This window comes from Scyliorhinus canicula, chromosome 1, assembly GCF_902713615.1.
Source record: "Scyliorhinus canicula chromosome 1, sScyCan1.1, whole genome shotgun sequence".
Taxonomy (NCBI): domain Eukaryota; kingdom Metazoa; phylum Chordata; class Chondrichthyes; order Carcharhiniformes; family Scyliorhinidae; genus Scyliorhinus; species Scyliorhinus canicula.
Genome location: NC_052146.1, coordinates 252,908,391 through 252,923,198, shown reverse-complemented (window position 1 = coordinate 252,923,198; position 14,808 = coordinate 252,908,391). Strand labels below are relative to the sequence as shown.

General features: G+C 46.6%; 1 protein-coding gene across 5 annotated transcripts in view; it reads right to left on the bottom strand.

The window, feature by feature from the left end:
• Nucleotides 1–14,808, bottom strand: part of cenpf (centromere protein F) — a 132,824-nt gene continuing 118,016 nt past the window's right edge. For all 5 annotated transcript variants that reach the window (XM_038811565.1, XM_038811600.1, XM_038811594.1 and 2 more), the window contains 4 exons: nucleotides 10,540–10,717; nucleotides 8,023–8,634; nucleotides 2,064–2,251; nucleotides 1–748 (listed from right to left, as the gene is read on the bottom strand). In XM_038811565.1, coding sequence (XP_038667493.1) covers nucleotides 488–748; nucleotides 2,064–2,251; nucleotides 8,023–8,634; nucleotides 10,540–10,717 — 1,239 coding nt within the window. In that variant the 3' untranslated portion in view covers nucleotides 1–487. The remainder of the gene's footprint in view (nucleotides 749–2,063; nucleotides 2,252–8,022; nucleotides 8,635–10,539; nucleotides 10,718–14,808) is intronic.

The window sequence follows — 14,808 nt, the reverse complement described above, 5'->3', positions numbered from 1 at the left end:
TGAAATTCTATTAGTTTTAATCATTTCTGTACAAGTTGTATACAAATACTAGAAAAAGACAAAACCAGCTGACGATGAAAATATAACAAAAACAACAGAAGAAAATTTGACTATCACAAATAAAGTCAGTTTTAAATGATGGTATATTAATATATATTCACATGTATTGAATGATGATTGTTACTGGTTATGAAATCATTTACTGGGTGTGAAATTATACCCTACATATACAGACTTAAAGTTTTGCAACTTTAGAAAACAAAATTAAGCTTTATGCAGAAAGAATGGCTTGATTACAAAATCATAGAATATTTAAACGTTTGAATTGTTCAAAATGAATACCCGTTCAAGGGTGATGTCAGAAGACATTTTCAGGCCATAATCTCTCTAAATCACTGAACTTTCAGTTTTGGTATTTCCTATTTTGCATCTCCAAACAATGTAAAGTACTATTCCGGAAGTACACCTGCAAGTACTGTTTCAAGTTCTACTGCATTGTTTCACTGTACTTTGCAGTTTTCATTTTCTTTGCTCCCAGTAATCTGTTCCTTGTGTAGTTTATTTTGTTCTGCAGATTTCTTTTTGCATTCGGTGAACATCTACGTTTTTTGTGATTGCTTCCCAGCAGAAGTACATAGCCCATTTTCTTTTTCTTTGAGTGTTTGTTAAAGATGAGAGAGGTGGCTCTGCCATAGCTGGTAAGATTCCAGAATAACTCTGCAGAGGAACTAGTAGATTCAGTTGGGTCCTGATGAACACAAATGATAATTAAAGTCAAAACGTGACATTTTCTTTTGATGTGAGCAGACATCACAAATAATTTTCTGGTGATAAGGAGGGAGTGCAATCAGAAGGATATAAACATGAAAACAGTAACAACATGCATAGAAGAGAAGGTACAGAACCAGCAGACATGGAGAAAAACCGCCAGTCATATGTTTGCATTATAATTGTGTGATACACCAAAGATGTAATAGAACATAGAACAGTACAGCACAGAACAGGCCCTTCGGCCCTCGTGTTGTGCCGAGCAATGATTCACCCTACTTCAAACCACGTATCCACCCTATACCCGTAACCCAACAACACCCCCCTTAACCTTACTTTTTAGGACACTACGGGCAATTTATCATGGCCAATCCACCTAATCCGCACATCTTTGGACTGTGGAGGAAGCCGGAGCACCGGAGGAAACCCACCGCACACACTGGGAGGACGTGCAGACTCCACACAGACAGTGACCCAGCTGGGAATCGAACCTGGGACCCTGGAGCTGTGAAGCATTTATGCTAACCACTATGCTACCGTGCTATGATTTGTAAATGTACTTTTAGGAAAAGCTTTGACAAATGATCGCCTAACATTCTGCAGCAAGTTGCTAAAGCTGTCCAGAATCTAAAATAATAAATGCCCACAATGAAGAGTGGAGAAAATGCAAGATAAAATATAATTTATTTATTTAACCAGATGCAAGACCTAAATTGAATTGAAGGGCAATGAAATGAGAAAAAAAATAACACTGAGAAAGGGGTGAAGTTTAACTCCCAAAAGTGGGTTGAAATCTGGCCAAAAAATCTCAAATCCAATCCCAACCTTCAAATTTAATGGAGGTGGGACAAGGTGCGGCAGCCAATTCCAGCAGCAGGATTGACAATTTAAGTATCTTAACAAAAGCTGGCAGCCTGCGATTTAACCTGTTCTGCGGGTTTTATAGTGGCCCGCTAGGAAAGCTAGCCATGTTGAGGAGAACTTTAAAAATAAGGCCTTTGCTGCACTGCATTTGTTCGAAAAGGCGTTCTTACGCCACTCCTCCAAGCTCTCAGATCCCCAAACCCCTTCCCACCCTATACAAAATGCCACAGGACAAAAGGAATGATTAGCCAAATAATTTATTAGCTCTGCCTCTCACCTTTACCAATTCACTGCACAACACTGGAAAATAGTATACAATGCTAAAATTTTATCAGTTTTAGCCACATTTGTTTCTTCACATGCCACCAGTAGACCAATATTTCTATATCAATTACGTCAACATAGGAAGTGTTGCATCAGTTGAATGTTACCTGTTGTGCATGGCTGTCTTCCGCTGTCATCTCTGATTTGTTACAGGTTTGTGCAGTTCCCTTATGTTGTGTCTGCCTATGGGGCGATATCCTGCTCTGGACGGCAAACTCAGAACTAGCTCTGTTGAGTAAGGTTGTCCTGCGCAATATGTAGGGGCTATGTGATACAGCAGGAATGTCTGCAAAACCTAAAATGAGAAAATAAAAACCCTCATCAGATACAATGATACTGCACATTTACCAGTAGTGCTGAAATAGACAAACCTGCCTCATTATCAATATTTGTTTAACCCATAATACCCAACAATTCTACATAAATTAGTTAATCAGCCGTTGGAAATGTGCTTGGATAAACTATAGCATTTTACAATCAGACTCACCCTGCCCATTAAGGCATTGATTTGCAGAATTATTAGGACCCTCAAGCGAAAGATTACAGACACTGCCAGAGGCTTGATTTTGTTGAAAACTTCCACCAGGCTTCCATTTTTGAGCCACCTGACTTGCATCTTTCAGGAATGATGCGGGTATTTGTACCTTGAAATTTGGTGGGCTTATGTCAGGTGCAATGTAAACATTTAAAACCCATTTCGAGGTAGGACAGGTAAAAAATCTGCCTGGAGGAAGCAAGCTGGGCAGTTAAATATTAAAATGAGGCTGTGTCCCTCAGAATTAACCACCACTTTAAGTTTAATCCTGGTTGGTTGGATTTCCCAGACCTTCGTAAACCCATCTGCTAAAAAGAAAAGACTGCCGGATCCGTTCAGCTGTTTCACTCAATCCCCATGACGACACTTTCAAAGCTCTTTCCACCACCCCAAACCCCACTCCCACCCATCCTCCTGTAACATCCCTCCACCCGATCTCTACTTCCAATACAAAGAACAGTACAGCACAGGAACAGACCTTTTGGCCCTCCCAGCCGGCACCGATCAAGTGTCCTATCTAGACCAACCACCTATATCCTTCTATGCCCCACCCGTCTGTTCATGTGCCTATCCAGATAAGTCTTAAAGGGTCGCTAACATAACTGCCTCAACCACCTCACTTGGCATTCCAGGCCACCACCACCCTCTGTGAAAAAAAAACTTACCCCGCACACCTCCACTATCTCCCCTCACTTTGAACTTGTGCCCTCTTGCAATTGTCATTTCCGTCCTGGGAAAAAGCCTCCAAATTGTGCACCCCATACCCCTCATAATTTTAAAAACTCCAATCAGGTCGCCCCTCAGCCACTTCTTTCTAGGGATAACAATCCCAGTTTATTCAATCTTTCCTCATAGCTAATACCCTCCATAACAGGTAACATCCTGGTAAACCTTTTATGTACTCTCTCCAAAGCCTCCACGTCCTTCTGATAGTGTGGCAACCAGTATTGGACACCGTATTCTAAAATGTGGCCTAACCAATGCTCTATATAACTGTAACATAATTTGTGAACCGTTATACTCTATGTCCCGTCCGATGAAGGCAAGCATGGCATATGCTTTCTTTATCACCATTTCCATCTGTGCTGCCACTTTTAAGGATCTATGAACCTGAACGCCCAGATATCTCTATGTGTCTATGCTCCTGATGATTCTGCCATTTATTTTATAGCTCCCACCTGAATTGGATCTACCAAAAGGCATCACCTCGCATTTTTCCAGGTTAAATTCCATCTACCAATTCTCCGCCCAATTTTGCAGCCTATCTATATCCTGCTGTATTCTCTGACAATCTTCATCACTATCTGCAACTCCAGCAACATTCTTCCAAGTAATTTAGATATATTACCAAGAGCAGAGGTCCCAGTACTGATCCCTGCAGAACACCACTAGTTACAGACTTCCATTCAGAAAAATACCCTTCCACTGCTACCCTCTGTCTTCTTTGGCCAAGCCAGTTCCGAATCCATCCAGCTAGTTCAGCCCTGACCGTGTGATTAAATCTTTGCACCAGCCCCCCATGAGGGACGTTGTCAAATGCTTTACGAAAATCTACGTAGACAACATCCACAGCCCCTCCCTTGTCAATCAGTTTTGTCACCTCCTCAAAAAACTCAAATTAGTGAGACATGACCATCCTCGGACAAAACCATGCTATGTTTGGTAATAAGACTTTTCACTTCCAAATGTACATAGATCCTTGGCTGAATTCTTCGCCATCGAGATTCTCCGTTTTGCCGGCAGCCCCTGGGGTTTGCCACAATGGGAAAACTCATTGATCAGCTGGCAAAACGGAGAATCTCGACGGCATGCCGCACCAGAAACTGGTGTGGTGGGACGGAGAAATCCGTCTCTATCTCCGAGAATCTTTTCCAACAATTTCACTATCGCTGACGTCAAGCTCACTGGACTGTAATTACCCTGGTTCTCCTTGCTACCCTTTCTCAAATAACGGGACAACATTGGCTTATCCTCCAATTCTCTGGGACCTCATCTGTGGCCAACGAGGAAACAAAGATTTTGGTTAGAGGCCCAGCGATTTCATCTCTTGTCTCCCTCAGTAATCTGGGATAGATGCCACCTGGCCCCGGAGTATTTGCCTCCTTAATGCTTTTTAAAACACCTAACACTTCCTCCCTCGTAGTAATGACTTGTTCTAAGGTGTTCACATATCCCTCTGAGACACCACCAATCAATGTGTAAAACTCCTTTGTTAATACCGATGCAAAGTACTCATTAAGGATCTCACCTGCTTCCTTTGATTCTACGCATAATTTTCCTCCTTCGTCCTCGAGTGGTTGAACATTTTCTCTAGCTACCCACTTGTTCCTAATATACATATAAAAATGCTTTGGGAGTCTCCTTAATCCTGTCAACCAAGGATTTTTTTGTGACCCCTCTTTGTCCTCCTAACTCCCCGTTTGAGCTCTTTCCTACATTTCCTGTATTCATCAAGTGCTTCATCTGTTTTTAGTTGCCTCGACCTCATGTATGCATCCTTTTTCTTTTTGACGAGATTCGCAATTTCCCTGGTCATCCACAGTTCCTGAATCCTGCCTTTCCTTTTCATCGGCACATGCCTGCCCTGCACTCCCATCAACTGCTCCTTAAAAGACTCCCACATGTCAAATGTGGATTTACCCTCAAACAGTCTCTCACAAACAACAGCCTCGAAATCCTGCCTAATCTTGTTGTACATAGCCTTTCCCCATTTGGCACCTTAACCCTAGGACAACACTCACCCTTTTCCATGAGTATCCAAAAGCTTACCGAATTGTGGTCACTGTTCGCCACATGTTCCCCCACTGCAATTTTGATGACCTGGCCAAGCTCGTTCCCTAGCACTAGGTCCAGTATAGCCTCCTTTCTCAGTGGACTATCCACATGTTGTTCCAAAAGACCTTCCAGGACACATTTAACAAATTCCTCACCATCCGGACCCCTAGCCCCAAGGGATTTCCAGTCAATATGAGGAAAATTAAAGTCTCCCACTACAATAACTCAATTATTTCTACATCTATCCAGAATCTGCTTACATATCTGTTCTTCAACTTCCTGTGGGCTGTTGGGAGCCCTGTAGTACACCCCCATCATAGTGACTGCCCCGTTCCTGTTTCAGAGTTCTATCTACAATGTTTCATCACTTGATTCTTCCAAGGTGTCATCCCTTTGTACAACTGTAATATGTTCTCTACCCAGTATTGCAACTTCCCAACCTCTTTTACCTTCCCAACCTCTTTTACCTTCCCCTCTGTCGTCTAAAATACCAATATCCCAGAACATTTAGCTGCCAGTCCTGTCCCTTTTTTAACCAAGTCTCCGTTAAAGCAACTACATCCCAAGTTTGGCGCATGAATCACGGCTTAAGTTCATCTGTCTTACCTGTTGTACTCCATGCATTGAAGCAGATGCAGTCCAGACCTCCAGGCCCAGAGTTCGACCTCCCACAGCCTGCTCTTCCTCTTAGCCAGCCTGGCCCTGGTACCATGCTCATCCTTGGTCTCCCCACTTGCTGGCTTTCTGTTCTGATTTCCAACCCCCTGCCACCTTAATTTAAGCCCACCCAAACCATACTAGCAAACCTCCCAGTCAGGATATTGGTGCCCCTCCAGTTCAGGTGTAACCCGTCCTTCTTGTACAGGCCCCACCTTCCCTGGAAGACATTCCAATGATCCAAAACACTGAAGCCCTCCCTCCTGAACCAGTTCTTTAGCCACGTGTTCAGCTGCACCATCTCCCTGTTCCTAGCCTCGCTAACACATATCACAGGCAGTAATCCTGAGACTACTACCCTAGAGGTCCTGCTTTTTAATGTCTAAGGCCTCGAGGCCTCCAATCTCTCCCACTACCAACCCTTCCAATCTTTCCTCAACCCCACTCCTGAGCCCGGATTCTCCATTTCAGGGACTATGTCCACATGCCGTCATGAAAACTGTGGTCTTTTACGCCGGAAAACAGGTGTCAAAAGGCCAAAAGACCACAGATTTGCATCCTTGCAGGGGGCTAGCAGGCAGCTGTCATAGAGCTCGCAGCTCTATTTGCCGATACGGCCCCAGCACGTGCAGAGGCCGTGCATGTGGGCAGGCTCCAGCGGCCGGGCTGTGCTCCATGGTGGACTCAGACTTGGACCGCAGAAATAGTGCCCCCGATCGGCCACGTGCCTAACCTGGACTGCCCGCACAAAAAAACCCCAATCCCGAATGAGGCCCCCCCCCCCCCCACCCTCCTATCAGTCCGCCCCGGACTGTGGCAGCCGTGTACTGAGTCTTCAGCTGCCTCAAGTGTATCCCGAACGGCAGGACCACATTAGAAATACGCCATCGGGAATTTAGTCGGTAGGGGGTGGAGGATAACGGGGCGGGCCTTAAGCAATGGCCTCAGGTGGTGGATACTAGGCGCGTCGTACTCCCCGACTACGTCGCTTTTTGGGAGGGGCGGAGAATTGCGGAACCATGCAATTTCATGCATGAAACTGGATTCTCCGCCCCGTCTTCGAACGAGATTTTGACGCGGTGTGCGGAGAATCCAGCCCCAGATCTCCAACCATCCCGGACCCTTCTAAACTCCAACCTCACATCCAAACCCCACCAGGCCTCCAAACTAACTCTTCCAGTACCCACTGCGGAAGTTTTGATTCCCATATGTAGAGCATCCATCTTTCCTGCCCACTTCCTGTTGCAGATGATCCACTGCTCCTAGATCCAGCCCCTCAATATTCCCAAGCTACAGCTTGGAAATAAAACAAAATGTTAATCAAGTTCTCTGTTAAATTTGGCAGGTGCAGGGTGAATTTTGTTCTTCCAGGTTTCTGATCGCCACCTCTGAATGTTACCCAGTCTGATACATCTAACCTGTCCCTTTTTGTTAGTTAAACTTTATTCTCTAAATATATATTATTGATCAACAACTAAAACTCTATTTGGAGTGTTAAAGCATGGGGGGAAAAAAAGGATAATTCAGCTGCTGTTTACCACCTTAAATTTTGAAAATTTCATCAAGTGGGTTTTGGAAACCCATCTTCATCACCTTCTATTTTCTCCTGAAGAGGGCCGACAATAACTTTGCTGTGGTTGTAGTGGGTGGAGGAGCAGAGAGAGGTACAGAAGTAACAATAGCGATCAATCATTCTTTTTACATTTCATCCGATTCTCCTCTCCGTTAAAATTAAGAGAAAGGAAAATCAGGTAGGGAATAAATATGTGTCTGCTTTATGCAGTGCTGGCAGATGTTGATGTCCCATCCAAGTTGTTACTCTTCATAAATGGGCCTGAACTTGAAGTATCAAGACCAGATCCAAGCCCAATCCTCACCCAAAGTCTAATATGGATTTTCTCCATTGCAAGAACAGGCTGATTTTTCCCAATTCAAAATTCCCATGATCAGAACCGAATTGTCATGTCAATGCTAGATCAGTTAATTCAGGAAACTATTTCCAAGTTTTAGTGATTGATAAAACTTCAAAGCAAATTTACACATACAATGGCAACAATCTTTTCATTCTCATTCACTGGTGCATCATTGAATAAACTTACCCTTTTTAACTAAGTGTGGAAGACCCTCTGGTTCATGTGAAGTTTTATCATGTGAAGTTTTATCTTGTGCAGTTGACCTCAAAAGGATCCCAAGCTCTTTATCACTTCTTGTCCTCTTTGCAGAATTCTCCAGAACTTCTGATTTCAATTCATCGCGTTCCTCCTTGGATTCAGATGCTCTAACTCTCTTTGTAGTAAGATTCAAATGATCTTCTGGGCACTTTTTGTGAATTTTGTTCACAGCCAATTCCAACGGAGCATCCAAATTCAGTCCTACAATACGGATCACATCTGGAGAATTCAGATGTTTTTGCTGACTGTTTGACTGAGCAGGGGACCTCTTTTCACGTTTTTTGTGCACAGCCGATCTGGGTCCAGCAACTTGTTCTGCAATACCGTTTTCATCTCGAGTATTCAGCTGTTGCAACTTATTGTTCAACAAGACAACTCTACTGTTTAACATTTCGTTTTCCTCCTCTAGTTTGTGACTACTTTTGATTAGGTTCCAATTTTTCTCCATATTTTCATCAGCTTCTTTCGTCTTTTCCTCCAGTGCCTCTTTTAGTTCCTTCATCTCAGCAGTTAGTTCCTCTATCTGTGAATCTGGACGTTCTAAGGTTAGAAAGATTAAAATGTCTTAATCTCTAAAATCTTTGCACAGGCTGGATAAATTTAGGTTAATTAACACTATTGTATTTATACAAATATTTGTTTTAACTGAAAAAGTTGGATGAACTTGAATTATGTGACAAAAATATAACACTTTTCCATATTTTCCCAATGTCACTGTTTTTACTTGAAACAGGCATGTGTGTGTGTGTGTGGCTAATTTAGACTGCAGAGTGAAAAACATTAAAAAGGGTTTGCAAGTATTTGGAAGTGGAGGTGAGCATAGCTAACATGAGTAGGATGAATAGAAAAAGGAAGATAAAGAAGGTGACTTGACGTTTAACTGTTGTATTTCAAAACATAACTGAATAAAGCAAAGTATTAAGTTTATTTAAACCCAAAATTAGCAGCCCAAATAATGACATGATAGATCTATATATTCTGGGAAAGGGAACTTCCAAAGGGATGTAAAGACAAGGGCGCAATTCTCCAAAAAGGGAACAAAGTCCCCTAGCGAGCGCATTGAGTTTCGCAGCACTCGCAGTTCCGAGAAACATGTGGCTACTCAACGCGACTCGCGTTGAATAAGGGGCCTGAACGGGGAACACACGGCCGAGGCCATACATAGCCCAGCTTTGTATAGTGGGGAGCTCCACTCGTCGTAATTCCATTGCAGCGAGAGATCGGGATGCCATTTAAAAATAGCGTCCCAATCACCGAGGCCCCCGAAATGATCCCCGACTCCTCCCCTCCAGCCAAAATGCAATATGGGAGGGTCCCTGGCTGGTGTCACCAAGGCAACCAGGTAGCACTGCCAGGGTGCCAGGGCACTACCCTGCCCAAAGGGCATGCAGTTGGGGCCTCTGGGAGACCCCGAGTGCCATACTCTCTAGTCCCTGTTTGTGGGGACCGTGCTAAACAGCGCTCATCTGAGGTCTCTGAGGCAATGGGGTTGAATCCAAAAGCCTCAAGTACCTCAGGAATCTGCACTTTGGAATGAAGCCTACTGCCTCACTCCAATATGTAGATTTGCTAAAAGGTGATCCTGCCATTGAGGGCGGGATTCATATCTCAACATCTCGTGAGATTGCATTGAATCCCGCGAGCCATTGCGCGGTCTCCGAGCTTTCAACGGCCACATTGTGCCCCACAGAACTGCTTTTCGGTCGCAGCGTGGCCGTTGAATCACGCCCAAGATATTATAAATAAGAGAGAAACACAGTTAAAGAGTATTAAATGTTATAATGGTAGATGTGGTCATGAAATCTTGAACAGCGTGCATATTGCAAACAAATCTGTGAAGAAAGCAGCTTGCAGCCATCCTCAGAACCTGTAGCAATAGTGGATGTTTGTGATAGTTTTACTGGATGTTTTATAGGGAAAATCTAGGAGGACTGTTATCTAAAAAAGTTAAGCTTTAAATTTACCACGCCAGAAATGTTTTGGGAAATGTTTGGAGACCTACAGTTAACTGTGTATATGTAACCATGTCTATTTAAGATTTATTTTCTTTGATAAACGTTTAAGTTTAATATTTATAATCAATAAGACTGGTTGGAAATTTATGCTGACTTCAGCACAGATACTTTCTCATTATACAAATTGTTGCGATAGCATCAGTACAGATACCTTATCATAAAATACAAAATGCAAATTGTTGTGATAACTTGTCTTAAGTTTCACTTTGGGATTTGAGCAAATTACCACCTGCCACATCATAACAACTGTTTTCTCTCTAATTCAAATGTTGGATTCATCTTCTGTCTACTTGCCCAGTTGGGGGCCGATTTAGCTCAGTTCACTGGACAGCTCATAGTGCAGAGCAAGGCGAACAGTGAGGGTTCACAAAGGCGCCACCTTCTCAACCTTGACCCTCACCTGAGATGTGCTGACTTTACTTTTACTTACCCAGTATCTGGCTTTTCTGTAGCTTTGCGAGAAGTTCCTCTTGTTGCCGAATATGTTTTTTCAATGACTCCTTTTCATGCTCAAGCTGCTTACAGCTTTTCATCCACAGTAGCAGTTTATTCTGAGCACAGTCCTTGTCTCCTTTTAGCTTAGTAACAGACTTTTGCAATTCAGCTGCCTAGAAAAAAGGATTAGATAACTTCTAACTTTCCAAAAAGCTATTCATTCATTTAAATAATTTTACTAATTAAAAAAAAAAATCAGTCCTTCCTAGACTACAGAAAGACAGGGGAGTGATCTGCTGGCTACGTCGCAACCGAATGGGATCGCGGCGTGGCCGGTAGATGCCTCCCGTGAGCTTCCAAACAGACAGTACGCCTCGCAAGATCTACCCAGATCTTGCGAGGCGTCGCGATCGGGATACTGCCCACAATGGGCATGACCAAGATTCACGGGCTGAGGTAGGTTATAACCCCACAGGCGTGCTCACTGGGGAACAACCAGACTTCCGGCATCTAACAGCACCCCCAGGGAGTCCCCAACCATGCGTCGTCCGGTAGTGATCCACACAAAGCACCCAGGGGTCTCCTGGGCCATGGGAGGCCCTGGGGCTGTAAGGCCCCTGGCCCTACTCCTGGAATGTGGGCATCTTGGCCCTGCTACCCAGGCACTGCCAAGGTGCCCAGGAGGCACTGCAAAGCCGGCAGCTGCACTGCCAAGGGTGCCACTGCAAAGGGTCAGAGCCTCGGGGAACATGCCCAAGAAAGGAAGATAGAGGGGAGGTATGAAGTGTTAGGGGAGGGTTGCATGGTGGGCGTAGAGGAGCCTCTGTAGGTTGAGGAGAGGATGAAGGGTGGGGTCCTGGAAGTGGGGGCGGCCCAAAAGGGTGTGTGGGAGGACCTGAAAAGAGGGGTGCCCGAAGCAACCCTATAGTGGGGTGACATCACTTGGGGGTAGGGTGGGGTAATACCCATGTGTGTGGGGGGGTTACATTGCCCATGGGTGAGGAGTGTGAAGAAGTCACAAGCCTTTAGAGATTGGAGCACTCGTTCAAAATAATGGCCCGATCTCTGAGAAGCCGGTCACGTCAGCGAGCTCAGCTCCCCAGTGATGAAAATAGTGCGGGCTTAACTGTGGAGAAACTCCCCAGGGCCCAAAAAAGTGACAACGGGCAGGATCTAATGGAAACGTTTCTAAGCGTGGTAGCGAGAGGAAATTGCCACAAGCTTCCTGGTGCTTAGCCCAGCGAGGCTGTCACCGGTATCAAACGTTAATTGATCCACTTAACGAGGCCCCACAGACTCATGTAGAGTTTGGCGTATGGCAAAGAAGTGAGGATCCACGGGCCTACACCCAGATTACCTATCAGATGCAAGAGTTGCTAATGCCATACAAACTGACCCATCTCTCCCATTGACCCTAATGTTTATTTTTCATAGGATCTCCATCTGACGGTGCTGACGCATCCGGGGTGGTTCTCTTCTGTCCACCCACCATCCCCTTCCCATGTGAACACTTTGGAGTGGAACTACATGGAGACCATCGTATTTACGGCGCAGCTCTCATCCCAACCCTCCACCAGTGCAGACACACACACCACAGTTGGCGACAGTAATGGGGAGGCTTCTGGGGCACAATCTGCTGAGCAGCACGTAATGTCTGATGCACATCAGGTGAAGACAGGAATGCCCAGGCGAGACAGCAGCTGGAAGTCTGCTGGATCCCAGGGCCCAACTGGGTCCCAGTCAAATGCTGAGCCTCTGGACTTGGTATCCCCGGAGTGATGCAGTTGATAGGGTGCAGCCATGATATTCAGTGGGGGAATGTCAGAGACACTCCAGTAGGTCCATAGCCAATTGGAGGAGTCCTAGGGGCTACGGAAATAACTCCGGAGGCCAACACTGCTGGGGTGGCGACCGCAGTGGAGAGCCTGTGCACAAAATCAGCAGCATGAGTGGAGATGTACAAGGCGCTCCTCAATCAGTGACGGCCATGGCTTAATGCCTCAACAGCATGCCCCAGTCACTGGGAGACATGTCCCAGTCCCCGGTGGAGCCTGATGAGGCGTACTGGAGCATGTCCGATTCTCAGGTGGGCATTACCAAGGCACCCCAGAGCATGCCCCGATCGCTGGGGGGGGGGGGGGGGGGGGGGGGGGGTGTCTCTCAGTCACAAGTGGACATTGCCGGTGCGCTTCAAAGCATATCCCAGTAATTGAGGAGCATCGCCGAGGGCATTGACATCACGCTGCAGATATTGACAGAGCCAGATGACGGAGGGGCAGCCGAGGCTTGATCTAGCTGTCCCTCAGTCCTGAGATCAGCCCAGGGCCCTGTGGCAGGGTGGGACAGCTGGGCACCAACTCAGAGCCACCCTACAGAGTGGCGATGATGACCATCAGCACTCCCGAATTACACCACACTGTCAACACCAAGTCTCAGAGTCAGCCCCGGAACAGGGTGACACAGCAGGTCATCTGCTGCTGGCAATGGGCCCCCAGATTATTCCCGCAGGGGGCATCAAAAGCCATGGGACGCGGTGGACAGCAGGCTGTCTCCACCTCTGATGTGCCTCCTTGGGACACATCTAGATGCAGCGGTAGAACATAGAAGGCTAAGCAGGTGGCGGATCACTGAGGGCAGTGAGGGGGAGGGACAGGTAGTTGGAGACACACATGTACAACATTCAAAAACGTTGCACATTAGAAATATGACACCTGGGACACTTTCTTCCACAATGCGGGCCGACCACCCTCCTACTCAGGCACACCACATGATGAGTGTGAGCGATCACTCAGCAGATAGACAGGGTCAGACAATGGCATAGATTGAGGAGCAGCAACTTCGGCTGTCACATGCCTCCCCTTCCGAGTCCCTCCATGGCCTAATGGAAAGCCGGGTCCTTAGGGTACGGGGCATGGCCTTTTCCATGGGTTGCCTTCTCTGGCATCTGGACTGCCAGCAGCTTCTCGAGGGCAGCCTCTGCGGGAATCTAAGATATTATTCATCCCGTGTAATCTTTGTATGGAATTGGAGAGGGTGAGAGACAGGCGGCCAGACAGGCACGGCCTGTGGTTGTACCCATAACAAAGGGGTGGCATTGCGGAGACACACAACCCCCATTCTCACCCTCCATCCAGAGCTGCAACCCCAGTGCAAACCCAATGCCTGGGAGCGAAGATGGCTCCTCACCTCCTCGGATCCCTGTAGCAGCCATTCCGCCAGCTTCACGTGTTTAGGTCTTCCACCTCGGGACCCTTCATGCCCTATTTCTCCCCGCCCCCTCACCCAACCCCCACATTTGACACGCCCAGCCCACAAAACCCCAGCTGCAGCAGGGGGCCCCTTATCATCGAACCCCACACCCTGTACCCCAGATACCTGCCGTAATGTTACCTGGACCGGGCCCTGGTCCCCTCCATGGTGCACACGCCCAACTTCTGGTTGCGGAGATGTCCCCGGTGCTGGGGTGCAGCCCCTGGGTGTTCGGATCGGTTCCCGTACCAGCCTCCCCGGACAGGCGCCGGAATGTGGCGACTAGGGGCTTTTCACAGTAACTTCATTGAAGCCTACTCGTGACAATAAGCGATTTTCATTTTTCATTTCTTGGCTGCTGCGTCCGTGGTGTTGCTTCCTACAGTACTCGGGCATAATGTCCAGGCTTCATGGTCTGATTGGGATGCTAGGCAATAATTCCCACATGCTACATGGCATGCCTACCTAATAGGATCCACTTGGGCGTTCTGAAGTGCTCACTTAACTATGATTGATACTTCGCTATTAGCAATAGCCTGAAGCCATGCGGCCAGAAGCCTCCATGGTCAGTGGAAGTTGTGGATGGTCATTGAGACAGATAGGCACGGTCTGTGGTTGCCCCCATAACGAAAGGGTGGCATTGCGGAGACACTCAACCCCCAATCCCGCCCTCCACCCCGAGCATGGGACTGCAACCCCAGTGCAAATCCAAGGCCTGGGAGCGAAGATGGCTCCTCACCTCCTCGGATCCCTGTAGCAGCCATTCTGCCAGCTTCTCGTTTCTAAAATGGTGTACTAATTGGCGCCCGCAAGACTACTTGCTGGGGAGGTACTTAGATCACGGGAGGCTGTTAAATAGAGGGTCATTATTGTTAATTATACGGAGATTTGCCTCAAGTGGTGATGATTGGTTTCTCGCCACAGCAGTATCCTGATTTCGCAAAATGATCGGTTCCCGGCAAAGTTCTTGATTTTGGCCTCTACCGCGATCTAACGGACTTGTCTCGTTCTCGCT